This window comes from Lepus europaeus, chromosome 13 (assembly GCF_033115175.1).
Source record: "Lepus europaeus isolate LE1 chromosome 13, mLepTim1.pri, whole genome shotgun sequence".
Lineage (NCBI taxonomy): Eukaryota > Metazoa > Chordata > Mammalia > Lagomorpha > Leporidae > Lepus > Lepus europaeus.
The window spans coordinates 57525684-57553082 of NC_084839.1; the positions used below are offsets into that span (position 1 = coordinate 57525684).

At 46.5% G+C, this 27399-nt stretch overlaps 1 protein-coding gene across 1 annotated transcript in view; it reads right to left on the minus strand.

The window, feature by feature from the left end:
• XPO1 (exportin 1) overlaps positions 1–4744 on the minus strand; it is a 47256-nt gene extending 42512 nt beyond the window's left edge. Inside the window, exons 1-2 of the mRNA XM_062209507.1 lie at positions 3958–4744; positions 395–526 (exon numbers count right to left, since the gene is read on the minus strand). Of these exons, the coding sequence (XP_062065491.1) occupies positions 395–520 (126 nt within the window). The 5' untranslated portion in view covers positions 521–526; positions 3958–4744. The remainder of the gene's footprint in view (positions 1–394; positions 527–3957) is intronic.
• Between the last annotated feature and the right edge of the window lie 22655 nt (positions 4745–27399).

Here is a 27399-nt window from a genome sequence, read left to right on the forward strand (position 1 = left end):
ATATACAAAGGTACATACAACCTGCAATACCTACAAAGCATTTAACATGTATTAAACAGAGTAAAAGTTCCTGAAATACCAAACAAGCATCCCACTCCAACCATGTTAAATAATGCAGTTTTTTCTCCTGACCAATTCTTATTAATTTTAAGAGGGGTCTTCAAAAAGCTCATGGAAAATGCATATTATGAAAAAATGCTGGATTTCAAAACATTTGCATCTAAATGTGTTTTAATTCCACGTTTCCACCAAATTTTTGAAGTATCCCTATATATTCCAAATTCATATAAACCACAGATTTTCTTTTTAAAAGATGATAGCTTTAAATTTGATTCTAAACACAACTTTGTTACACACTGTAATTATGTTATTAAGTTTTGTTTAGCTACTTTACCTGGGCTCCTTCTCCATGGTATAAGCAATTCACCACATTGTCTAAAAGGTTGATATCCAGTTTTTGGCTGAAATCAAGCAGCTGGCGAGCTGCATGGTCTGCTAACATTGTCATAATTGCTGGCATAGATTACTGAAAATAAAGGAAAAAAATTGAAGCTGTCTATGAGGTGTTGGTTATCAGAAACCTACAAATTATTTTACTTCAAACATTTTTACAAATAACTGGAGCGCCTTAAAAGACCACCTAATTAGTAACAACAGGTATTAAGAGCAAATAACAGAAGCTAAATTACTTAACTACTCATACCATTAGTTACTAGGGTCCTTAACTTTCCTAGCCTTTTTTAGGCCTACCTCATACCTCCCCCTCCTAAATTTTAATCTAATAAAAAGCACATTTATAAGTTTATTAGGGTTTTAGGGCCCTAAAAATTAATACAGCTCTAAGTCCTGATCCCAAATTCTTAAACAGATTAACAAGTGGAGATGGTTTTTTCTTCCTATATAGCATCTTTTGGATAGCTTAGTAAAAGCTCACTCCACATTCTTAATTTTTAATATGTGTCGAAGAAAGTATTACATATGGATATAGGGGGTGGTATTGCGGTGCAGTGTGTTAAGCAGCTGCCCGCAACTCCAACACCCGCATCCCATAAGGGCGCCAGCTGAGTCCTAGCTGCTCCACTTCCAATTCAGCTCCCTGCTAATGTGGTTGACAAAGCAGTGGAGGATGATCCAAGAGATTTGCCCCTGCACTCCCTTTGGAGATCAAGATGGAGTTCCAAGAAGCTCCTGGCTTCAGCCTGGCCCAGCCTGCGCTGCTGTGGCCATTTGGGGGAGAGAACCAGCAGATGGAAGCTCACTTGCTCTTTTCTAACAATGCCTGTCAAATAAATAAATCTTAAAAAAAAAAAAATTAAGTAAATGTGGATGTAAGATTTCCTATTGTTTAGGATGTAAAAATGTATTTCTTGGTCATATACTTTCCTTGAATAAATGGTCTAGAAAAAAAACGCTTATGGCAATATACCAACCAAGATTTTCAAAAATGTCCAGGTATTCACTGGCAAGGCAAAAGTTTAATAAAAACTTGCCAATTTCAAAATAAAAATAAATTCTATCTTAACAGAAAAGTGAGCTGCCTCAAACAGAGGTACTGGGTAAAAACTGTTCATATGCAATGCTATCCTTTTAAGAGCACACTGGCAGACATGCACATTTTTAGATGCCCAGAACTATAAAAATATTTTCTCTGCTTTTTCTTCAAAGTCAATGCCACTTACATCTGTTTTTAAACTTTTCTGGGGGTCAAGATGCCTTGGAATCAGAACATAACAGCTCTAGCCAAATTTTAAAAACTCACAATTTTGTATACAGTCAACAAGGATTCAAGATATCCTGAAAGCCATTCATGAAACCCATGGGTTGATGTACAGTATTTAGCAGTTAACAGGTCAGAAGGTCATTGCCACTTCTCCTTTTGAGATCAGAAACATTTGGACAAACCAATTTGATGAAAAAAGGCATCATTCCTTGGCCACTTTATAGCAATTTAAAAACAGTCTTAATAATGGAGGCAAATTTATTGCAAACACTTTATCTTAAAGATCATTTCAGTCACAATAAAGTCCACAATGAGTCACCTAGGTTAAGTATAATGTAAAAATCAAAAAATTAATGAGTACAAGGAACTTTTTAAATTCCTCTATAGTCTTTTGGTTGTTTATTGGCAATTAAAACGGTGTAAGATTTCAAACGTTTTAGTTGCAGATATTAAACAAACATGTTATACACCACATATAAAAACTTAGTTCCAAATAAGATACACTTGTATATATTCCACCAATGAATGTAAAAATTTTCCTATACTTTCTAGCGCCATACTATTTTATAAGACTAGAACAATTTAAAAATTGAGGCTTAAAACCAATGTCCACAAAGCAGCAAGAATTAGACTTCAAAAAATGGGGGGTAAGGGGTGGAGTTTAAACTAACTTTTCTCCAATTCACTCCTAACCTGTTAAAAATTTCAAATCAAAACAAAGGACTACAGTGTCTCTGTAAAGTTTCTCTTTCAAGTACACTGTTCTTAAGAGTTCACCGTGCTTCATTACTTTGTCATCCCTATTGAAACTACTGGCTATCTTCGAAATGACCTATCTATTCTTGAACTGTACATAGTACAGAAATGGCGGCTTTGTGGTCAACGCCAAGCACATTTAGTCCCCCCCCCCAAATCAACAGCTTCCAAAGCATTCTTTCCACTACCAGCAGTGTAGCACAAGTCAAAGATACACAAATCAGGCAGACAGCAACCAGTCAAGCAGGGAGGAGTAACCATAAACACTTTGTTTTCTCCATGGGCGCCCCTCGACCCTAAATCCATTCACTGGATAGCATACTAGGGATTATCCAGAAAGGCTGTGACTTTTCAAGTAACTACCAAGATCCCTCGGTCGCTACTGCAAACTGAATAAGCAGGCAGCTACACACTGCCAGCTCCCGGATCAAAACCAGAAAATCACTTAATACTAACTCCACATTAGGTGCAAAAACAAGCCGCTACAAGGCGAGAGACTGCTGCTAGGGTGTGTGGGCCATCGGCTGCTCCATTGAGTAGAAACACACCTCACTAGGGCCCGCCCTCCTCCGCTTCCCACCCGAAGCGATCCGCAGCGCTTCTAACTATAGCGCACGGGAGCACGCACTCACCCCGCCCATACTCGTAGGAGGCATTTAGACCAGGCGCCTTAAGTTCACCGCCCCTTTCTCTCTGCAGCATGGCCTCTGCGTGATCAGAGGCGGTGCGGGCCGGGCAAGTATTTAATGCTTCCTCCACTATTCCACTTCCTTCCCCGACCCCCGAACTCAAAAAGGCAGCAAAACGAAGGAGAAATCAAGGCATCGTCCACAGCACGCTGCCAGCAATAAATGATTCGACCAACACACTCGAGCCCTCGGAAAGAAGCTACAACACTAAGCCATATTTGCAGAGCCCTAAAAAAAAAAAATGAACTAATCTACCCTACTTCTCATCCTAACCTGCAAAAAAAACCGGAAGGCTTTGGAGTTTCCTTGCAGGAGAAGCAGGGACTCGGCAGCCCCTCCCTCCCCCATCCCAAGCTCTCCACCGAGGGGGCCACGTGATGCAGGCGGACGTTTCAATGCTGCTGCACTAAATATTTCTGGAAACTTCCACTCCTAATCATTTACGGAGCTGTTCCTGAAATCACCCCAACTTCTCCCCAGCCCACCGGGCTGGGGAAGTCCTTCCACACCCGCGCCGGGCCCCGCTTCGCTACCACGCTGCTCGCCTTCCCCCCACCGCCACCCGCACCCGCGAAATGACCCAGCAAGCGCTCTCCTCCCGCGGCCGCCTCCCCGCTTCCATCCCCCCCAGCGGCAGAAGCGGCTTCATTCAATCGCAGGCTCCGCCGTGGGCTCGGCGCGCCCCCGGCCCGCCAGCCGCCGCCTCCCGGGCTCGCCGCCCGCGGCCCCCGCCGCGCCCCACGCCGGCCGCGCCGCCGCCCGCCCCTGGCCCCGAAGACACAGTCGACTTACCCAGAAATTGAACCAACTGCTTCTTCCTTCCTTGTTGGGGATTAGGGCGAGGGAAGGTGGGGAGGGGGGAGAGGGGAGGAAATCAAGGTGGGTTTCACAGTTTTCCCACCTTAAAAAAAGGGAAATTAAAAAACGAGAAGGGCAAAAAAAAAAAAAAAGCTCAATAATATTTACTACCTCAGGGACACCTCCCCCCAACACACGCACACACACACACTCGCCCCCCCCAAAAAAGGGGACTTAATCTGTGGAATAAATGCTCCCGCCCGGCTGGGGAGTGAAGAAAGGGGGAGGGGAGCCGGGTGAAGTCCCAAAGATTCAGCCCCAGGGGGACCCTCCAGCCACAGGCGGCAGCAGGAGCGGCAGGAGTAGGGGCTGTAGAGTCCACACGGCCGGGGGACGCTCCGCTGCCCGTTGCAGTCCAACTCCCCCTACCAAAACACGGCTCCCTCTCTCACGCGGCTCCGGCGCTGGGCCCCCCCACCCAGGCTCGCCTAAACTTTCCCCCCTTCTCTTGCTCCTCAGCGACTGGTGGTTCCCCCCTCCCCCTCTGGGTGGTTGCACGGACTGCAGCAGCAAAGACTGGAACAAGCACCGCCGCCCGGGCTGTAGCTACTGTTGCTCTTGCTGATGCTGTAGCTCCCGCTGCTCCTGCCGCGGCCGCTGCAGCCGCTTCTCCCCCTCCTCCTAGTGCCTCAAACTCGGAACCGGTTGAAACCGGTTCAGACTGGGAGATTCCATCTCGGTTGAGTTTTCAGCCCATGGCGCCGCGGAGCGTTTGGAACCTGGGCCTCCGCCCCCAGGCCGCCCGCTCATTGGCCGTTTCCAGCCATGGCCGCGACATCAGCCTATCTCTTATTGGCCCGGACACCCGTCAATTCCACCTCAAGGCTCTACAAGAGCCTGCCGCTTCGGCCCCCGCCTCCTTCCAGCAGCGATTTGCCCGCAAAGTGGGGGAGGGGAAGAGAGGCGGGTCGAAAAGGAGCGGGGAGGGGGGGGTGGAGGAGGAGGAGGTGGGACGAAGGGATGAGTCGAACAGAGAAGGGAGCGAAGAGAAGCCACGTGGAAGATTGGTTCGAGCGAGCTGTCAATCAGACACAGCCCGCCCTCGACTTCCCGTCCTCCTCCGGCCGCACCCCCTCCCATTGCTTAGCTCGCAGGCCCTGCCTTTCCGGCCCGCTCATTGGCTGGGCGCCTTTAGTGACGGAGAGGGTGGGGCGCAGCTCGTGAGCTGGTGGCGGCGCAAGTTTGAGCGCGCTGCGCGGCAGCCCGCGTTCCCTCTTCCGCTCCCAGAGCGGCGCTGGCCCGCCCCCGCCCGCTCCCGCCAACGTGAGGGGCCCGGAGCCCTCCGGGATCAGGACCTAGCCCGTGAGGGAGTACTGCGCTGGGGGGGGGGGGGGCACGCCCCGTTGCTTAAGTTGAAGAAGGGTGGGAGAAAGGCGAAGAGAAGCCGCTGGAGGCCCCAGACCCCTCTGGTCCGCTTTGGAGACGTGGGCTCCAAAGCCGGGGAGTCGAGGATGAGGAAGGCCCGGAAAGACGTTGGCGCGAGGTGCGATGCGTTCACTTTTGGCGCCTCCTGATTCTGGAAAAGGTATCCGAGTAGCTCTTGGGCAAGTCGGCTTCACGTTCTGACTGTGTCTCCTGGGCTGGAATTTGGCTCCTTCAAGAACCAACCTTTTCTAAAAGCTAAAACACTGTAGACCCTGTAATTGGCTTAACGGCAGATATTTTTACTGGATAACCACTTGGTGCCCTTGGGCTGCCACACTTTTTTCCTTCATCATCACCAAGCAAGCAGTGGTTTCTTGTGAGAGTAGAGTGCCTGTTGTTTGTCCCCAAGCGTCTCTAAATCAGCTGTTCAGGTGGTTCTTGCCTAAGTGCAGGTAGCCCACCAACGCGCCAGGTACGTTGTGCTACTGAAAGTTGGAGACATTAAGTCAACACAATTTTCTTTGAGAGGTAGAGTTAGAGAGAAAGAGGGAGACACAGAAGGGTCTTTCATCCCCTGGTTCACTCCCCAAGTGGCTGCAACCGCCCAAGCTGAGCTGATCCCAAAGCCAGGAGCCAGGAGCTTCTGGATCTCCCACGTGGGTGCAGGGGCCCAAGCACTTGGGTCATTGTCCGCTGCTTTCCCAGGCCATATCCGGGAGCTGGCTCCGAAGAGGATCAGCGGGGACACACACCGGTAGCCATATGGGAGGCCAGCACTTCAGCCCGAGGATTAGCCTGCTATGGCCTACTACGGCCACAGCATAATTTCCTTCAGCAAGTCTTCACTCGCAGTGAACAATGGTTAACAGCAAAGCATCAATAAGAGGTGACTCCTGCCCCTTCCAATAAAGAAAAACCCAATAGCAAAAACATTCTTATATGGGCCAAGAAGATATTGGATGACTTTAAGACCTAAGATTTTTATCCATTGTCTAATATATAATATCAAACCATAATTAACGTTATATTACCAGAAAAACTGAGCCTGTCCTGCTTTCTGAAGTGCATCCCCCCATCCCATTTTTAACTCTTGGACTAGGCCACATTGATTTTTTTGGGTGGCAAAATAGGAATAAAAACCTAGTAGGAAAAGGCCATGGCTTTGCAGAGTGTGACTGCACCTCTTGGGCCTCAATTTCTTTCTCATCCGTTTTAACGAAGATGATATCAGCCATGTTTCTGGAGAGCACCAATCTGCCCCCTTTCCTTACAATGTTGATTTCTCAGGTTGGAGTTGAAAGACCAAAATGGGGGGGGGGGGCACTGTGGCGCAGCGGGTTAATACCCTGGCCTGAAGCGCAGGCATCCCACATGGGCATCGGTTCTAGTCCTGGCTGCTCTTCTTCTGATCTGGCTCTCTGCTGTGGCCTGGGAAAGCTGTAGAGGATGTCCTTGGGCCCCTGCACCCATGTGGGAGACCCAGAAGGAACTCCTGGCTTCGGATCAGCACAGCCCCGGCCGTTGTGGCCATCTGGGGAGTGAACCATCGATGGAGGACCTCTCCCTCTGTCTCTACCTCTCTCTGTAACTCTTTCAAATAAATAAAATAAATCTTAAAAAAAAAAAAAAAAAAAAGACCAAATGAGGACCAGCATATGGGATGCTGGTGTTGCACTCAGCAGCTTAACTCACCACACCACTGCACTGGACTCATTGTTAGCCATTCTTATACTTGGTTTTCATTACTAATTCACAGTCTGATCTACCTGTAAGGTGCTCTGTTTGATCCTGAGATTGAGTGACAGTGCTGTTTTGTGAGACAGTGCTTGATGACTCAGTTCATCCATGGCAGCAAAACTGCCCTCAATTGAGAACCACTGAAATAGATTCCCTAACTTTGCTAGGTTCTTTGAAAATCCAAACATCTGACAGAGAGTTTTTATTGTTGTTGTTAGAATCTGTTTTGTTTATTATATGAGAATGAGGCTCTGAAACATACTTTTCTGGTAAAGATTTATCTTTTATACTTGAAAGGCAGTTAGAGTGTGGGAGATACATCTTCTATCCACTGGTTCTCTCCTCAAATGTCCGAAACATCCAGAGCTGTGCCAGATGAAAGCCAGGAGCCAGGAACTCCATCTGCATTTCCCATGTGGATGGCAGGAGCCCAAGCACTTGGGCCATCTTCCATTGCCTTCCCCAGTGCGTTAGGAGAGAGCTGGATTGGAAGCACAGCAGCCAGTACTCAAACCAGTGCTCCAATATGGGATGGCTTAAGCTGCTGTGCCACAATACCAGCAGCTGAAAAACATAATTTTGATAGATTATCAAAACTTACTACTGTTGTCTGTCTTTAAGCATGATGATAATTACTCTATTTTTTGTGATCAGAAAACTAGAGTACCAGGCAGACAGACAATGTAGGGCACTCAGATCCATCAAATAGTAAGAATTAAAGAAAATGTAACAGGCCTAGTGTGGAGAGATGTCTAGTAGCTTTTCTTCTTTTGATTAGTCAAAGTCACAGAATTTCATATCTGGTAGTATCCGCTCATGAACATGAATTTCCAGGAGTTCTTATGATTACAAAAACTAAAGAGATTTTAGTTCATTAATTCCATAAATATTTGTTAAGTACAACTAATAAGCCAGTTCAGTGTCCCTAACTTAAAGGAATTTATAGATGGAGAGAAATTGAAAGTCTAATTTCATGCCATTCCCGACACGCTTCTCCTACAGATTTGCCCAGTGCAGAATACGGTAACGCCATCCTTCCAGTCACTAAGGACAAAATTCACAGAGTCATCCTTTCCACCTCTCTCAAATGCTCCAGTCCAATACTGTGACAAGTCCTCTTGACTCCACTTTCAAAATATCTTAAGAATCTGGCCTGCTGTTGTGGCATAATGGGTTAGGCCACCGACTGTGACACTGGCATCCTATATGGGTGCTGGTTTGGTCCCGGCTGCTCTGCTTCTGATCCAGCTCCCTGTGAATGTGCCTGGGAAAGCACTGAAGGATAGCCCAGGGGCATGGGCCTCTGCACCAAGTAGGAGACCCGGAAGAAGCTCCAGACTCTGGGATCCTGGCTTTGGCCTGGCACAGCCCTGGCTGCATCAGCCATTGAAGAATCCCTCTCTCTCTCTGTAACTCTGCCTTTCCCAAATAAATAAATAAATCTTAAAAAAAAAAAAAAAGTCTAACTAGGAGATATTTTCAATTCTTACAACTGAAGGAGCAGGGCATGCTTCTGGCATCTAGTGGATGGGGGCCAGGGATGCTGTCAAACATCTTGTAATACACACGATGGTCCCTTACACAACAAAGAACCATTCAGCCCAAAATGTCAATAGGACAGAGGTTGAGATATAAAATATTTGAAGTTATCTCCTAGCCCAGGAGAGGAGGATGGAAAAAAAAAAAAAAAAAAAAACAAAAAACCCTAAAGAAAGCAAGCTGGGCCAGCACTGTGACTCAACGGATTAAGCCAATGTGTGCAATGCTGGCATCCCATATGGGCACTGGTTAGAGATGTGGCTGCTCCACTTCCCATCCAGATCCCTGCTAATGTACCTGGGAAAGCAGAAGAAAGTGGCTCAAGTCCTTGGGCTCCTGCCACCCATGTGGGAGACCTGGAAGCAGCTCCTGGCGCCTGGCTTATGCTTGGTCCAGCCCCAGCTGTTGCGGCCATTTGGGGGAGTGAGCCAGCAGATGGAAGATCTCTGTCTTTGTCTCTGTAACTCTGACTCTCAAATAAATAAATACATCTTAAAAAAAAAAAAAAAAAAAGGCCGGCGCCATGGCTTAACAGGCTAATCCTCCGCCTTATGGCACCAGCACACCAGGTTCTAGTCCCGGTTGGGGCGCCGGATTCTGTCCCAGTTGCCCCTCTTCCAGGCCAGCTCTCTGCTATGGCCTGGGAAGGCAGTGGAGGATGGCCCAAGTGCTTGGGCCCTGCACCCGCATGGGAGACCAGGAGAAACACCTGGCTCCTGGCTTCGGATCAGTGCGATGTGCCGGCCGCAGCGGCCATTGGAGGGTGAACCAGCGGCAAAAGGGAAGACCTTTCTCTCTGTCTCACTCGCTCTCTCACTATCCCCTCTGCCTGTCCAAAAAAAAAAAAAAAAAAGCTGAATTTGAACAAGATCAGTGCTTCTGCAACTTCACTGCAAATAGGACTCACACGGGCACCTATGGGAATGCAGATTCTGGTGTGCTAAGTCTGGGGCAGGGCCTGAGATTCTGCATTTCCAAATAATACCCAGGTAATGCTGATGCTGACAGACCATGAACCACACTTAGATTAAAGAAGCACAGATTATGCCTCTGTGGGGTAGGACGGGGACAAAGATCCTTTAAGAATTTGTACTGAGGAGGCCGGTGCAGTAGCGCAGTAGGTTAATCCTCCACCTGTGGCGCAGGCATCCCATATGGGCGCTGGTTCTTGTCCCAGCTGCTCCTCTTCCAATCTAGCTCTCTGCTATGGCCTGGGAAAGCAGTAGAAGATGGCCCAACTCCTTGGGCTCCTGCACCCGTGTGGGAGACCAGAAGAAGCTCCTGACTCCTGGCTTCGGATTGGCACAGCTACAGCCATTGCGGCTATTTGGGGAGTGAACCACTGGACGGAAGACCTCTCTGTTTCTCCCTCTCACTGTCTGTAACTCTATCTCTCAAATAAAGAAATAAAATCTTTAAAAAAAAATTTGTACTGAGAAGACCCAAAAAACTGAAGTGTGAGGCAGGGTATGTGCGAGTTTGTACTGGGCTCATGAAAAAATGCTATTTTGGGGTGCTCTGTATTTTGTAATTCTTTTCTCCTGGGAGAGGTTTTAAAATGCATTTCTAGAGCAGAAGAAATTCGTATCTGAAGAGATCAAATCAGCATCATAAATGTGTCAGTAGAAAAATCTCAGTGCTTCATTCTGCCTTCAGGTGGTGGTATATTTTTTTAAAGGAAATTTTTGTTTTTGTTTTGGAAAGGCAGAGAGAGAATGAGAGAGAAAGCTGATTTTCCAGCTACTGGTTCACTCCCTAAAGGCCCACAGCAACAGTAGCTGGGCTGGGCCAAGAAGCAGCCAGGAGCCAAGAACTCTACCCAGGGCTCTCACCTGCTGCTTCCTAGGGAATGCATTAGCAGGAAGTTTGAATTGGAAGTGGAGCTGAAACTCAAACACTGGCACTCTGATATGCCATGTGGGTATCCCAAGTGGATCTTTTTAAAGATTTATTTATTTGAAAGAGAGAGAAGGAGAGACAGAGAGATCTTCCATCTGCTGGTTCACTCCCCAAATGGCTGCAATGACTGGGGCTGGGCCAGGCTGAAGACAGGAGCCTCTTCCAGGTCTCCAGTGTGGTACAGGGGCCCAAGGACTTGGGTCATCTTCTACTGCTTTCACCGTAATCAGCAAGGAGCTGGCTCAGAAGAGGAGCAGCTGGGACATGAAGCAGTGCCCATATGGGATGCAAGCACCACAATGCTGGCCCTGAGAGAGAGATCTTCCATCCGTTGGTTCACTCCCCAAATGGCTACAACAGCCAGGGCTGGGCCTGGCTGAAGACAGTAACCAGGCTCTTCTTCCGGGTCTCCCACATGGGTACAGGGGTCCAAGCACTTGGGCCATCTTCCACTGCTTTTCCCAGGCACATTAGCTGGGAGTTGGATTGGAAGTGCAGCAGCTGGGCTTTGAACCAGCATGCATATGGGATCCTGCCACTGCAGGCCATGGCTTAACACACTGCACCACAGTGCTAGCCTAACAAGTGGATTTTAACCATTACACCAAATGCCCACCGTGGTGTCATGTTTAAACCCATTCAAGCTGATTTCTACATACTTATTGAGAATGTCCAATCTCATAGCAGATAGACCACAAATCCAGACAGATCAGAAGGTGAAGGCAATAATAAAAACAGCAAATATAGCATTGGCTAATATTTACAGAGTGCTTATTTTATTTTTTAAGATTTTATTTATTCATTTGAGAGATAGAGTTACAGACAGTGAAAGGGAGAGACAGAGACAAAGGTCTTCCTTCCATTGGTTCACTCCCCAAATGGCTGCAATGGCCAAAGCTGTGCTGATCCGCAGCCAGGAGCCAGGAGCTTCTTCCCGGTCTCCCAAATGGGTGCAGGGGCCCAAGAACTTGGGCCATCTTCTACTGCTTTCCCAGGCCATAGCAGAGAGCTGGATGAGAAGTGGAGCAGCCAGGTATCGAACCGGTGCCCATATGGCATGCCGGCGCTTCAGGCCAGGGCGTTAACCTGTTGCACCACAGCACCAGCCCATAGTGTGCTTATTATGTGCCAGAAACTTGCCTAAGTAAGCACTTGTTGATATTTATAACTTTAATTTTCACTACAACCCAATTATATAGGACCTGTTATTTTTGCCATATTGATAAGATATTCAGAAAGGATATCTGAAAAGAAAATGAAAAGGATACACTTAAAAATAAATACATAAAATGACTGAACTAAAATAATGAATTCTTTTAGTTCTTCTTTGAGGGAATTAAAAAAAAAAAGGGAGAGAGGCCGGCGCCGCGGCTCAACAGGCTAATCCTCCACCTTGCGGCGCCGGCACACCAGGTTCTAGTCCCGGTCGGGGCACCGATTCTGTCCCAGTTGCCCCTCTTCCAGGCCAGCTCCCTGCTGTGGCCAGTGAGTGCAGTGGAGGATGGCCCAAGTGCTTGGGCCCTGCACCCCATGGGAGACCAGGATAAGCACCTGGCTCCTGCCATCGGATCAGCGCGGTGCGCCGGCTGCGCAGCCATTGGAGGGTGAACCAACGGCAAAAAGGAAGACCTTTCTCTCTGTCTCTCTCTCTCACTATCCACTCTGCCTGTCAAAAAAAAATAAAAATAAAACAAAAAACAAAACAAAAAAAAACCTAAGTTGGAAATTTTCAGATTCTCTTACAGTGTATTCCAGAGCTATGGCCAAAATCACAAAGGAAAATTTAATGGGTTAAGCCACCACCTGCAACACCAGCATCCCGCATGGGCACTGGTTCGTGTCCCAGCTGTTTCACTTTCGATCCAGCTCCCTGCTGATGCACCTGAGAAGGCAGCAGAGTGCTGAGGCCCCTGCACTCACATAGGAGACCACTGGCTCTAGGCTTCCGCCTGGCCCAGTCCTGGCTATTAAGGTCATTTGGGAAGTGAACCATCTGATAGAAGATCTCTTTCTCTGTCTCTCCAACTCCAACTTTCAAATAAATAAATATCTGAAAAAATTAACGAGTAGAAATTTAGCTCAGAGGATCAAATCTGCTCTGACTTCCTGCTAATGCAGACACTGGGAGGCAGCAGTGATGAATCAAATACTTGGGTTTCTGTTACCTTCCTCCAAGCTTTGGCCTGCCCCAAGCCCCAGCTGTTGTGGGCATTTGGGGAGTGAAGCCAGTAAGTGGCAGATCTCTGTCTCTTTCTATCTTGGTCGCTCTCTCCAGCTCTCTCAAATACATAAAACAAGAAAAAAATTTTTAAGAGAATAAATTCTAGAAGTTAACTATCTTTTAACCATTCTATTACCCAGAGAAGTGTTATAAAAGCAAGGGTTATTTCAGTAACAGTTACCACATGGGGCTGATGCTGTAGCATAGTGGGCTAAGCCTCTGCCTGCAGTGCCGGCATCCCCTGTGGGTTCTAGTTTGTGTCCCGGCTGCTCCTCTTCCAATCCAGCTCTCTGGATTGCCTGGGAAAGCAGGGAAAGCCAGCCCAGGTACTTGGGCCCCTGCACCCGAATGGGAGACTTGAAAGAAGCTCCTGGCTTCGGATCGGCTCAGTTCTGACTGTTTTGGCCACATGGAGAGTGACCCAGCAGATGGAAGACCAATCTAATCTCTCTCTGCCTCTGTCTGTAAGGTGACCTCTCAAATAAATAAATAAAATCTTAAAAAAAAAAAAAAAAGGTACCACATTTACTGAGGCTTTTTTTTTTCTTAAAGATTTGTTTGTTTATTTGAAAGGCTGAGCTACAGAGAAGCAGAGGCTGAAACAGCCTCTGAAGACATACCTGTGGCTGAAACACTCCACAAATGGCTGAAACAGCTGGAGCTGGGCTGATCTGAAGCCTGGAGCCAGGAGTTTCCTCCCTGTCTCCCACGCAGGTGCAGGCGCCCAAAGACTTGGCCCATCTTCCATTGCTTTCCCAGTCCATAGCAGAGAGTTGGATCAGAAGTGGAGCAGCCCGCTCTCGAACCAGTGCCCATATAGGATGTTGGCACTACAGGCTGCAGCTTTACCTGCTACGCGGCAGCGCCAGCCCCAGAAGCATTTCCTTTTAATTGCCACATTCAAGGAATATTTTATATATTTTTAAAGATTTTTTTAAAGGTTTTTTGAATTTTTATTTGAAAGGTGAGTTACAGACAAAAAGGGAGAGACAGAAAGAGATTTTCCATGTACTGGCTCATTCTCCAAATGGCTGCAGCAGCTGGGGTTTTGCTAGGTCAAAGCCAGGAGCCAGGAGTTTTTTTTTGGGTCTCCCACATGGGTGGCAGGGCCCAGGTACTTGGGCCATTTTTCCATGCTTTCCTAGGTCATCAGCAGAGAGCTGGACTGGAAGTGAAGCATCCAGGACTTGCACCAGTACCCATATTGGATGTTGACATGGCAGACAGCAGCTTAACCCACTGTGCCATAACACTGGTCCTGGAATACTTTTTTTTTTTTTTAATTTTAATTTATTTGAGAGGTAAAGTTACAGAAAGAGGGAGAGACAGAGACCTTCTGTCTGCTGGTTCACTCCCCTAATGGCTGCGATGATTGGAGTTGGGCTGATCTGAAGCCAGTTCAAGTCCTGGCTGCTCCACTTCCCATCCAGCTCTCTGCTATGGCCTGAGAAAGCAGTAGAAGATGGCACAAGTGTTTGGGTCCCTTACCCTACGTGGGAGACCTGGAAGAAACTCCTGGCTCCTGGTTTCAGTACTTAGATGAAAGTTGCACTAAAAGTTGTTTGCCTAATAATTCAAGTATAGGTTTTGTGTAGAACCTAAATATAATTTCTGAAGGCACTACACAGACTTTTCTTTCCAGATTGTGTTTACATCATGACAAGCAGCACTTCTTTCTTACTGGGTAACAATAGAATTCCCCAATCAGGGTTTTGCAGTGAATTTGGGAAGAGGAGAGCACAAGGTGAGCAAATACAATGGGCACAGGGCTGCATGAAGCTGAGGGTGAAGTGGAGGGGCAGGTACCACTGAAACAGCTGGGCTGCCATGGCTGGTGGGGATGTGCAGTCCCAGGCTGGAAGGCATGGGCTTAGCAGGGACCATATGCTCCCCAGGAGCCTGAGTCAAAACAAGCCTACGGAAGCACCAGACTGCAGAAATAGAAAGCAGTGCCGGGTTGGCCCTCCGAGCCAGTGAGGTGGGAGACAGAGAGGATCCCAGACGTCGTGACCCACGTGGCATCTGCATCCTACCAGGCAGAAGCATCAGCTTTGTGACAGACTGATGGGCTCCACTTAAGGAAGTTGGGAGTGCTTTTGAATGACATCAGCATATACAGTTCCAGCTTCTCGCCACCTCACCAGGATCAAAACCCGAGGTCACAGGCAAAGGTTTGTCCTCCAGTGGAAGGGGGGATGGGTGGGTCAGGAGAACAAGAAACCTGTTCGACACCTAGTCTATACTCCAGGAGTATTGAGAGGCCCCAGAGCCCTGCACCTACTCCAGCCTCTTCACAATCCAGACTGGTCTACGACAGCCTCGGTTTTCTGTGGAGTGGACGCATCCACTGTCTTGGCAGGAGAGGACTAGAGGCCGGTCGGCGGAGCGCCTCCCTCAGTCCCAGCACAAGCATGTTTCCAGTCTTGCTGTGGCTTCAGCTCTGATGCCGGAGACGAATACCAAGATACAAACTAAATCTTTGAAGTCAGTCAGCCTATGGTAGACCTGCAGAGGGCACATGGACATTTAAATGCCTTCCCTATATTCTTCCACCAGAAGAGTTCACCTATTCCCAAACCTCACTGAGGATGTCGAATGGGCCTGTTTGGGCTCCAGCCTCCTATTATTCCTATGGCTGAATCCCCAAGGCAGGAGAAATGTGTGCTCTTCCATACACTTGCACTGGGAAGAGAAAAAAAAAAGCTTCTCTTTCCACTCCATCAAGACCTTTCCACCCCTCAAACTGTAGTTCTCTGCAGAGAGCACCCAGAGGACTGTAGGCAGCTCTCAGGCCTTTGAAGACAGCTCTCAAAAGATTTAGCTTCGAGTCGTGGCCTTCAGGGAAGCAGAACTGAGACAGGGCAAGAGTTATTTCTCCTCTCTAGTTCTTCTCACAGGTGAGTGGTGTGTATGTATTGGGGGTGGGAGTGGGGGCGGAGAGAATGCTTTTAGGCAGCTAAGGTTTGGCGGAAGTGAAAGATCTGCAAACAAATTCCTTGTGAGATGAAGGTGGGGGTTGGGAGGAAGGGTGGCTAAGAGAGAAGAGGACCACTAAAGGGACAGAAAGAGTGACAGAGGCCAGCTCCAAAGACAAACTCTGCCTGTCCTGGGATCTAGAGAAAGAACTACAATCCCACGCCAGTCTAGGAAGGCAACTGACAGAACGTGACAGTGAGGTTCTTGGTGGGAGAGCATGAGAGAACCTACTTGTATTGGCCCCAGTGAACACGTACTCCCTGCGGACTGGTGCACGATGTACCTTCATTGGTTGCTCAAGGCTGCAAACACACAACTTACTCTGTGGAACTGGCATACACACAAGATTCACTCAGGGGACAAAAACACCTTCATTTATGAATTCCACATCTGTATTCCGATTTCTGCTCCTAAAGGAGATATATGAGCCTGCAGTAACTCCACAGGTTCCATAAAAAACTGACTTTCACAGTTACAAATAATATTTTTATATAGGTTATCACATGTTTTAAAAAAGATGTATTTATTTATTTGAAAGGCAGAGTTAGAGAGGAGAGACAGAGACAGAGCTATCTTCCATCCACTGTTTCACTCCCCAAATGGCCACAATGGCTGGGGTTAGGTCAGGCTGAAGCCAGAAACCAGGAGCTTCCTCCAGGTCTCCCACATGGGTGCAGGGGCCCAAGCACTTGGGCCATCCTCCACTGCCTTCCCAGGTGCATTAGCAGGGAGCTAGATTGGAAGTGGAGCAACCAGAAGTTGAACTGGTGCCCACATGGGATGCCAGCACTGTAGGCTGTGGCTTAACCTGCTGTGCCACAGCCCCAGCCCTGTGACATTCTTTTTAAAAGTTAGAGTTGCAGGGCTTGTGCTGTGGCATAGCGGGTAAAGCCGCTGCCTGCAGTGCAGGCATCCCATGTGGGCGCCAGTTCGACTTCTGGTTGCTCCACTTCCAATCTAGCTCCCTGCTAATGCACCTGGGAAGGCAGTGGAGGATGGCCCAAGTGCTTGGGCCCGTGCACCTGAGTGGAAGAGCCTGAAGAAGCTCCTGGCTTCAGATTGTCTCAGCTCCAGCCATTGTGGCCGTCTGAAGAGTGAACCAGGGGAAGGAAGACCTTTCTCTCTCTCTCTCTCTCTCTCTCTCTCTCTCTCTCTCTCTCTGCCTCTGCCTCTCTGGAACTCTACCTTTCAAATAAATTAAAAAAAAATAGTTAAAGTTGCAAAACAAGACAGTGTAAACTCTTTGCTATTTGTGAAGTGATCACACTACTGGAGGGCTCCTTTCTGGCCCAGTGATACTTCTTAGCTTGTGCACATTCCTTTCTCTTGTAGATTAAAGCATGGTCAGAGAAATGCAGTCTTTCTTTCTCACTGGGAATTTTCTGAAAACGTAGCTTAATCATTCATTCATTCATTTAACTAATATTGTGTTGTGTGCTATGCTGGGGTTAGGGATATAAATGAGAAAAATTTTTTACTTTCCTGGGCAGAAAAGAACCAAATGATAAAAATGCTTTCTTCAGATGTGATTTTTCTATAACTCTATCTATAATAGGTTTTTTTAATTGACTCAGGTTTATTTATTTTTATTACTTGAAAGGTAATGAGAGAGAGAGAGAGAGAGAGAAAGAGAGGAGAAGAGAGACATCTGTCCATTGATTTATGCCCCAAATATCCACAACAGCCAGCCAGGGCTGGGTCAGGCTGAAGCCAGGAGACAGGATCTCCATCCTGGTCTCCCATGTGGGTGTCAGGGATGCAAGCACTTGAGTCATAATGCACTGCCTCCCAGGATGCATTAGCAGGAAGCTGGATGGGAAGCAGAGTAGTGCTCCTATGTGGTGTGTTCAAGTAGCAGTTTAACTCGCTAAGCCACCTATGACAGAAAAGAATCACATGTAGTTTCAGCAATTTGATGTTTAAATTTGCTAAAATTAGTTAAGTTTCAGAAATGTTATCCTTAACAACTATGGATTTGTTTAGTTGTGTTGCTGGCTTTTTTTTTTTTTTAATATACACTAGTTTTGTCTTGTTTTTAATTATCTTAGAACAATATTTGAAAAATATCTCAGTCACTTGGTTACAAGTATTTATCGAGGCTGGTGCTGTGGCACAGTGGGTTAAGCTGCTGCCTGCAACGCCAGCAACCCATCTGGGTGCCAGTTTGAATCTGGCTGCTCCACTTCCGATCCTGTTCCCTGCTAACACATCTGGGAACGCAAGGGAAGATGACCCAAATGCTTGGGCCCCTGCTACTCACATGGAGACCTGGACTGAGTTCCAGCCCCTGGGTTCAGCCTGGTCTAGTTCTGGTTGTTGCAGGCATTTAGAGAGTGAACCTGTGGATGGAAGATCTTTCTCTCTCTGCCTTTTTTTTTTTTTTTAAGATTTATTTATTTATTTGAAAGTCACAGTTACACAGAGAGAGAGCAAGGAAAAGTCTTCCAGCCAATAGTTCACTCCCCAATTGGCCGCAACGGCTGGAGCTACGCCCATCTGAAGCCAGGAGCTTCTTCTGGGTTTTCTCTGCCTTTCAGATAAATGAAAAATAAATAAAAATTCTTAAAAGAGACTCTGTGGGGATAAATGAATTAATTCACATAAAAGAGTACTTCAGGTCTGGTGCTGTGGTGTAGTGGGGCTAAGCCTCTGCCTGCGGCGCTGGCATCCCACACGGACACTGATTCGTTCCCGGCTGCTCCTCTTCCAATTCAGCTCTCTGCTATATCCTGGGAAGGCAGTAGAAGATTGCCCAAGTGCTTGGGCTCCTGCACTCTTCATGGGAAACCCTGAAGAAGCTCCTGATTCCTGGCTAGGGATTGGCCCAACTCCAGCCATTGCGGCCATTTGGGGAGTGAACCAGTGGATAGAAGACCGTTCTCTGTCTCTCCCTCTCTCTCTGTAACTTTAACTCTCAAATAAATAAATAAATAAAATCTTAACCAAAAAAAGGGTACTTCAAAAAGTTCGCAGGAAAATAAAATGGAAAGATAATGCAAGTTTTCCATGAACCTCATATATCTCCCATGTACATCTTTAGATGCTATTCCAAGCATGAGAATAATTTAAGGGAAGGTAGGCAAGGTGAACTGGGGATTCTGAAAGGAATTCAAAGTGGCTGGAGTGACTGCAAGATAGGGAAAGAACAAGAAAAAGCAGCAAGGACCGTTCCAGCTGGTTAGATAATTTGGATTTTATCCTAAGCACAATGGTGACTCATTGAAGCATTTTAGGAAAAGGAGTAATTCGATTAGATTGCAGAAAGAAATTGTGAAGAACAGATCTGAAGCAAGACTGTGGACAAGGAGACATATGTGGTAGAGTGATATTGCAGAAAAACCAACAGATAGCTGGTGATGGCCTGAAATAATATAGTGGCACTGAGGATGGCAGGAAGTGGGAAGATTCAAGAAATGTTAGGGGTCAGAATTGTCACAATTTGGTGACTCATTGACTGTGCGTCTTCCCTTCTCAATCAAGTAATAAACTTTCAAAGGGTATAACCTCTGCTGTATATGGCTTTGCATTCTATTAAATTACCTCTGGTGCCTACCTATAGATGAGGTGTTCAATAAGCCTTTGCTGGATTAATAAATGAATGAATGGCTGAAGCTTTCTAACTATGCACATGGTAAAGCTGACAAGCTCTTCTCTTTCAAATGCAACAAAACAAACAAAAAACTCACATAAATGTATAGTAGACTCTGCAGTATTTGGTGAGGAAATCAGTCACCTTAGGCTGGAAAGAGGATAGAAAAATCTAGCCTGTGGGGAGTATTACTATCAAAGAAGGAAAACAAAATTAATTTATGAAAGTGCCTACTAAAGGGGACTCTTAACAGATTCTTATTCTAAGGTCAGAGCTTAAAGAGATCTCACTTTATGTGATTTAGACAAAGATTAAAGTCTGTGCAACCAGCCACTTAGAATCACATCACACAGAGACCCTTAGTCCAACTCAGGGTAAAAGTATGTTGTACGCTATCACATGATGCATCTGTTTGGAGAAATGTTGCCACTTACAAATGTCAGAACTGTCAGGAATGGTGTCCTGGGCTTTCTGTACAGGAAAATCCTGTATATTTTTCAAATTCCCTCTGGAAATTTTTTGTTTTAAGAATTAGTGATTTTGGTCAGTGCCGCGGCTCACTTGGCTAATCATCCGCCTGCGGCGCCGGCACACCGAGTTCTAGTCCCGGTTGGGGCGCCGGATTCTGTCCCGGTTGCTCCTCTTCCAGTCCAGCTCTCTGCTGTGGCCTGGAGGGCAGTGGAAGATGGCCCAAGTGCTTGGGCGCTGCACCCGCATGGAAGACCAGGAGGAAGCACCTGACTCCTGGTTTCGGATTGGCGCAGCACGCCGGCCGTGGCGGCTATTTGGGGGGTGAACCAATGGAAAAAGGAAAACCTTTCTCTCTCTCTCTCTCTTTCACTGTCTAACTCTGCCTGTCAAAAAAAAAAAAAAAGAGTTATTTATTCGAAAGTCAGAGTTACACAGAGAGAGGAGAGGGGGAGAGAGAGAGAGAGAGAGAGGACTTCCATCCATTGGTTCACTCCCCAATTGGCCGCAATGGCCGGAGCTGCACTGATCCAAAGCCAGGAGCCAGGAGCTTCTTCCAGGTCTCCCACATGGGTGCAGGGGCCCAAGGACTTGGGCCATCTTCTACTGCTTTCCTAGGCCACAGCAGAGAACTGCATCGGAAGAGGAGCAGCCGGGACCAGAACTGGCACCCATATGGGATGCTGGCACTTCAGGTTAACCCACTGCGCCACAGTGCTGACCCCAACAAAATCAGTTTTTCAAGAAGAAAGACTATTATAGCCACCATATTTTGCCAGCAAAATTAACTCTAAGGTCTTGAATGCAATTATACTTTCCTCAAAACATTGAAAAACACAGAAAGGATAAAAGATTAGCCTAGTTTGGATTATGTTGTTCAAATTTTTATTTTAATTGAAAAATAAAGGCTTCGCCATATGAGATCTCAATTCATTAATTTTGTACTCTCAAATTTTGTGTGCTTCTCCATCCAGAAGTTTTTTTTTTCTTTTTAAGGTTTATTTATTTGTTAAAAGGCAGATTGATGAGAGAGAGAGAGAAAGAGAGAGAGAGAGACAGAGACAGAGAAATCTTCCATATGCTGGCCCATTCCCCCAGATGGCCATAATAGGCTAGGCTGGGCCAGGTTGAAAGCAGGAACCTGGAACTCTATCCATGCCTCTCACATGGGTGGCAGGGATTCAGCACTTGGGCATTTTTTGATGCTTTCCCAGGCATACTACCAGGAAGCTACATCAGAGTTGGAGCAGCCAGGGCTTAAAATTATACTTTGATATTGGATGTTGATATTGCAAGCATTGGCTTAACTTTCTATGCTACATGCATGTCCCTCCCCTTTATTTTTTTAACATATTTATTTATTTGAAAGGCAGAGTTTCAGAGAGGCAGAGAGAGGTGGGGGGAGAGGGGGAGGGGAGAGAAAGAGAGAGAGAGAGAGAGGTCTTCCATCTGCTGGTTCACTTCCCAAATGGCTGCAAAAGCTGGAGCTGGGTAGATCCCAAGCCAGAAGCCAGGAGCTTCTTCCAGGTCTCCCATGCAGGTACAGGGACCCAAGGAATTGGACCATCTTTCACTGCTTTCCTAGGCCACAGCAGAGAGCTGGATTGGAAGTAGAGCAGCTGGGACTCAAACTGGTGCCCATATGGGATGCTGGCACTACAGGCAGCAGCTTTACCAGCTACATCACAGTACCAGTCCCATGACTTCCCCCTTTAAAAAAAGATTTATTATGTTGTGGCGTAGCTGGTAAAGCCACCACCTGTGATGCTGGCATCCCATATGGGCTCCAGTTCATGTTCTGCCTGCTCCACTTCCAATCCAGTTCCCTGCTACAGCCTGAGAAAGCTGTAGAAGATGGCCCAAATGCATGGGCCCCTATACCCTCATGGGAGACCTGGAAGAAGCTCCTGGCTCCTGGCTTCAGACAGGTCCAGCTCCAGCCATTGTGGCCACTTAGGGAGTGACCCAGCAAATGGAAGGTCTCTTTCTTCCTCCCTCTCTCTCTGTAACTGCGTTTCAAATAAATCTTTAGACAAGATTTATTTATCTGAAAGAGTTGGGGGGGGGCATGAATTTTTATTCATTCAGATTTACACAGCTTGAAGCACCACATTTGATATCTACAGCACAAAGTATTAAGAAAAAAATAGAGGTTTCTTGGGGCTAGTGCTGTGGTGTAGTGGGTAAAGCCGCCACCTGCAGTTCCATCATCCCATATGGGCACTGGTTTGAGTTCTGGCTGCTCCACTTCTGATCCAGCTCTCTGCTATGGCCTGGGAAAGTAGTAGAAGATGGCCCAAGTCCTTGGGCCCCTGTACCCGTGTGGGAGACCTGGAAGAAGCTCCTTGCTCCTGGCTTCAGATTGGTGCAGCTCTGGCCATTGCAGCCAATTGGGGAGTGAACCAGCGGATGGAAGATCTCTCCTCTCTCTCTGCCTCTGCCTCTCTGTAACTCTGCCTTTCAGATAAATAATTTTTTAAAAGAGGCTTCTTTCCCTTTTTAAGAATGTCACAAGAAGGGAAAGAGATCATTCCTCCCTAAAATCAAAACCTTATGAACAGAGATTCACAACTTTATTACTCAATACCTGTATCAGTAGTAATTCTTTACAAGATGCAAAACTGAATAAAAGTAATTCCAGGGCTTTACATACTGTATTATAATTGTTACAGTTATTTTGGTAAGACAAACAAAATCTGTTGTTATATTGTTTTGAGTCAATTAAATTTGGCTAAGTACACTGAGCAGCTATTGTTGGAATGGAGATTTCCTAGTGATGGTACAATAGTACCACTTTATGAACTGTGGCTTGAATTGACTTCTAGATGGTTAAGGCAGCCAGCCAATTACTGTAGAAATCACACTAAATACAATAAAAGTTGGCTGTACTTTGATATTCTTGTTTCCACATTTGCTTTTGCTACTCTGCCAGAAATGCACACTTGCTTATTTTAGGGGTAAAGTTCTTTGAGGACTCTCCTAAGAAGATAACAGTGAGGTCTGAGCGATGAGTAGGGTGGAGGCAGTTGAAGTAGAGTGGAATGAAGAATGTGTGGCTGGGGCCGGCACCGGGGGGCACTGAGCTAGACTGCTGACTGTGAGATGCCAGCATCCCATACCAGAGAGCTTGTTAGAGTCCCGGCTGCTCCACTTCCAACCAGCTCCCTGCTTTGGCCTGGGAAAGCAGCAGAAGATGGCCCAAGTCCTTGGGCCCCTGCTCCCAACATGGGAGACCAGGAAGAAGTTTCTGGTTCCTGACTTTGGCCTGGCCCAGCCCTGGCCATTATAGCCATTTGGGGAGTTAACCGGTGGATGGAAGATCTCTCTCTCTCTGGAACACTGCCTTTCAAATAAATAAATAATTTTTTTTTTTAAAAGAAAAGACCATGTGGCCCTCTACATGTGTGTCCTTGGAGTTATCTCCCCAGAGTTCCAGGGTTTGATCCTCCTCTCGAGTAACATTTTATTGACAAGTATTAGGACCTCTCCACAGAGGTGAATACCTTAAAATGCTCAATATTCTGTAGCTGAAGTGGTTTGTAAATTTCCAGTTCTGAAGTAAATAGGATATATTCTTGAGAAAAAATGTCAGAGAATATGCCACTCCAATCATTTATATTAGAGTCTATTTGAAGATAACTGATGATTATTTGCTTGGAGTTCATCTATTCATTCTTGAAACACTCACCACCATTATTCATAACCACTACAAAAATCCCCTTACCTTTCTATGGCAGCTACATAGTTTTAAAAAATTGATTATTGGCCAGCGCCGCGGCTCACTAGGCTAATCCTCTGCCTTGCGGCGCTGGCACACCAGGTTCTAGTCCCGGTCGGGGCGTTGGATTCTGTCCCGGTTGCCCCTCTTCCAGGCCAGCTCTCTGCTGTGGCCAGGGAGTACAGTGGATGATGGCCCAAGTCCTTGGGCCCTGCACCCCATGGGAGACCAGGAGAAGTACCTGGCTCCTGCCATCGAACAGCGCGGTGCGCCGGCCACAGCGCGCCCACCGCGGCGGCCATTGGAGGGTGAACCAACGGCAAAAAGGAAGACCTTTCTCTCTGTCTCTCTCTCTCACTGTCCACTCTGCCTGTCAAAAAAAAAAAAAAATTGATTATTTCTCCTGCTCAAAATCTTTCGATACAAGCCTAATGTTCTTATCAAGCCCATCAGTGTTAACAAGTTTTATCAAATATATTTGTCTCCAGGGCTGCAGCAGATGGTTGGTTCTCCGTCCTCTTTCCCCTCAGGTCAGCCATGCTAGTTTTTTGGCTACCCAAAACAAACCTACCTACCTACCTTCCATCCTTCCTTCGATTTATGTATTTATTTGAAAGGCAGAGTTACAGAGAGGCAGAGGCAGAGACAAAGAGAGAAAGAAAGATCTTCCACCTGCTGGTTCATTTCCAAATGGCCGTAAGGGCCGGAACTGAGCCAATCCAAAGCCACAAGCTTCTTCCAGGTTTCCCACACAGGTGCAGGAGGACTTGGGACTTCTTCCCAAGGACTTGTGCCATCTTCCACTGCTTTCCCAGGCCATAGCAGAGAGCTAGATCAGAAGTAGAGCAGCTGGGACTTGAACTGGCACCCATATGGGATGCTGGCACTGCAGGCGGTGGCTTTACCTGCTATGTCACAGTGCTAGCCCCACAAAACCCTTTTCTTAGGGCAGGCAGTTGCCTCTGGCTGTAACACTTTCTCCATAATTTTGGCTAAAGTAATTCAAATGATATTCATTTCTCACTTTAAACCCACTTCTTACGGGAGGCTGTCTCTGATTCTCTGTATAGTGTCACTGTACTTTCTATTCTATTTCTTCTTCTCAGTCATCCCCTTGTAATTAATACCTGTTCAATGTCTGTCTCTTCTGCTAGACTGTCAACAAGGGTCACAGGTCCTTTCAGTGCTCCACAGCAGGAAGAGTAACTTGGCCAAATAGTAGGTGCTCAATACACTTTTTTGAGTGAATGGACACCACATGCCAGCAATGGTGCTGGGCACTGAGGAGGATCACAGAGATGACCGAGGCAGGGACTGGACTTTTAAACTATGACCACAGAACACAGGGCTTGGAAGGGAAATGGGAACCTGGTGCCCTGGGAGAAGGGAGGAGGCAAGGATCAATAGGCAGAAAACAGGAAAACAAGCATTTCCACTTGCCCCGTGCCAGGTTCTGAACTAAAACCTCCATGACATTCTCTCTCTGATGCAATGACTCTCATGACTGCCATTCTCTTAGGGGTGGTGAAGTAACTTGTCCAAGGCCACAGCCAACTTATCCAGGTCTTCTGGCTCCAAGCAAGAAGCTACACATGCACGCACACCAGTAGACACAGTGAGTTCCTGTGGGAGCGTGTCCAGCCACTGTCGCGTGCCTGTCGACAATTGCAGAAGGGGCACATCATTGCCAAGTTAACTGTAATCCCCCCCACATTTTAAAAAATAGACAATGCATTCTCATGTTTCATGGCTGAAACATTTAAAACAATGAATAGGTTCAGCTACTCGTTTCCCACTCCTGTCTCCTACTGTTTCAGACCAAGATCCCCAAAGATACACCCTTGCTATAAGTTCCTAATGCATTATTTTAGATTTTGAATGTGTAAATATATATTTTCTTATTTTGCCCCATTTTTTACCCACAAAATGTAGCATACCATACACATTGTTCTGCATGTTGTTATTGCTGTTTTAAAGATTTATTTATTTGAATGGCAGAGTTGTATATAGAGAGAGATATCTTCCATCCACTGGTTCACTTCTCAAATGGTTATAACAGTTGAGACTAGGCCAGGACGAAGCCAGGAACTCCAGCTGAAGCTCTTATGTGGGTGGCAGCCTCCTGTGTGCTTGGGTCATTTTGCACTGCCTTCCCAGGCACATTAGCAGGGAGCCGGACTGGAAATGGAGCAGCCAGGATTTGAACCAGTGCTCATATGGGTTGCTGGCCTCGCAGGGAACAGTTGAACCAGCTATGCCATAACATCAGCCCCTTTTGTTGCTGTTATTGTTTTCAGTTAGTGATCTATCTTGAAACTCTTTCTTTACCAGCACTTTGTTCCTTCTACATGGCACACTATTCCATTTAGTGGATACATTACAATTTATTTAGCTACTTCCCTATTATGGAACATTTGGACTGTTTCCAACTTTTTTGCTCTATTACAAACAATGCTGCAATGAATAACCTTGTCCATAGATAAATTAGCACACGTGCAAACATAGCTGCAGGATAAATTCTAGGAGTGGTAGTGCCAGGTCAAAGGGCATATGCATTTGTAATTCTGACAGCTATTGCCAAACTGCCCTCTGTAGGATTAAATCAATTTACATTCTCACCAGTGGGGCATGAGACACATGTTTTCCCACAGTCTCTCAGCACACAGTGTTAACACACTTTTGGTGATTTGCCAATCTGATGGGTGAAAAATGGCACCACAGCATGTTTCTCATTGTAAGCAGAGTTCAGCATTTTTCCCTTATGTTTAAGAGCTCATATTTCCTTCTCTCTGAACTGTTTACTCATATACTTTGTCCATTTTTCTCTTGGTCTTTTTCTCTTGGTTTAGTAGTAACTTTTTCTATAGAGGGAGATTTTGGCCAATGTCAAAAACATGTATTAAATACTATGTAAAGATATTAAAAAGAAGAGGATAATCTATCATTATTTGAACATAGTTAAAAACTGATCCAGATTGCAGCTGGTACTGTATTGTTGCAGGTTAAACAGCTGCCAATGACACCTGCATCCCTATGACCACCAGTTCGAGTTCTGGCTGCTCCACTTCTGATCCATGTGCCTGGGAAGGCAATGGAAGATGGTGCAAATACTTGGGCTCCTGCCACCCACATGTGAGACCTGGATGGAGATTCTGGCTCCAGCATGGCCCAGCCTGGGCTGCTGCAGCCATTTGGGGAGTGAACCGGCAGATGAAAAATTAGTCTCTCTCTTCTTCTCGCCTTTTTTTTTTTTTTTTTTAAGATTTATTTTGAAAGAGTTACAGAGAGCAAAGGGAGAGACAGATAGAGAGGTCTTCCATCTGCTGGTTCACTCCCCAAATGGCCACAATGCCCAGGGCAGGACCAGCCAAAGCGAGGAGCCAGGAACTTCATGTGGGTCTCCAATGTTGGTGGCAGGGGCCCAAGCACTTGAGCCATCCTCTGCTGTTTTCCTAGGTGCATTAGCAGGGAGCTAGATCAGAAGTGGAGCAGCCAGGAGTTGAAACAGTACCCATAGGGGATGCTGGTGCTGCAGGTGGAGGCTCAACCAACTACACCACAGCACCAGCCCCTGTGTTTCTTCCTCTCTTTGTAATTCTGCTTTTCAAATATATAAAAACAAATATTTTTAAAAAAAAAAGGAAAAAAAATTAATTCAGATTAATAAAATTCATTGAATGCCTCCAAATAAAGAAAATGGAAAATAGTGCAGGGACCACTAAGAAGAAATAGGATAGGACCAGCGCTGTGGTATGGCGGTTAAAGCCACTGCCTGCAGTGCTGGCATCCCATATGGGTGCCAGTTCGTGTCCTACTTGCTCCACTTCTGACCCAGCTCATTGTTAATGTGCCTGGGAAAGCAGC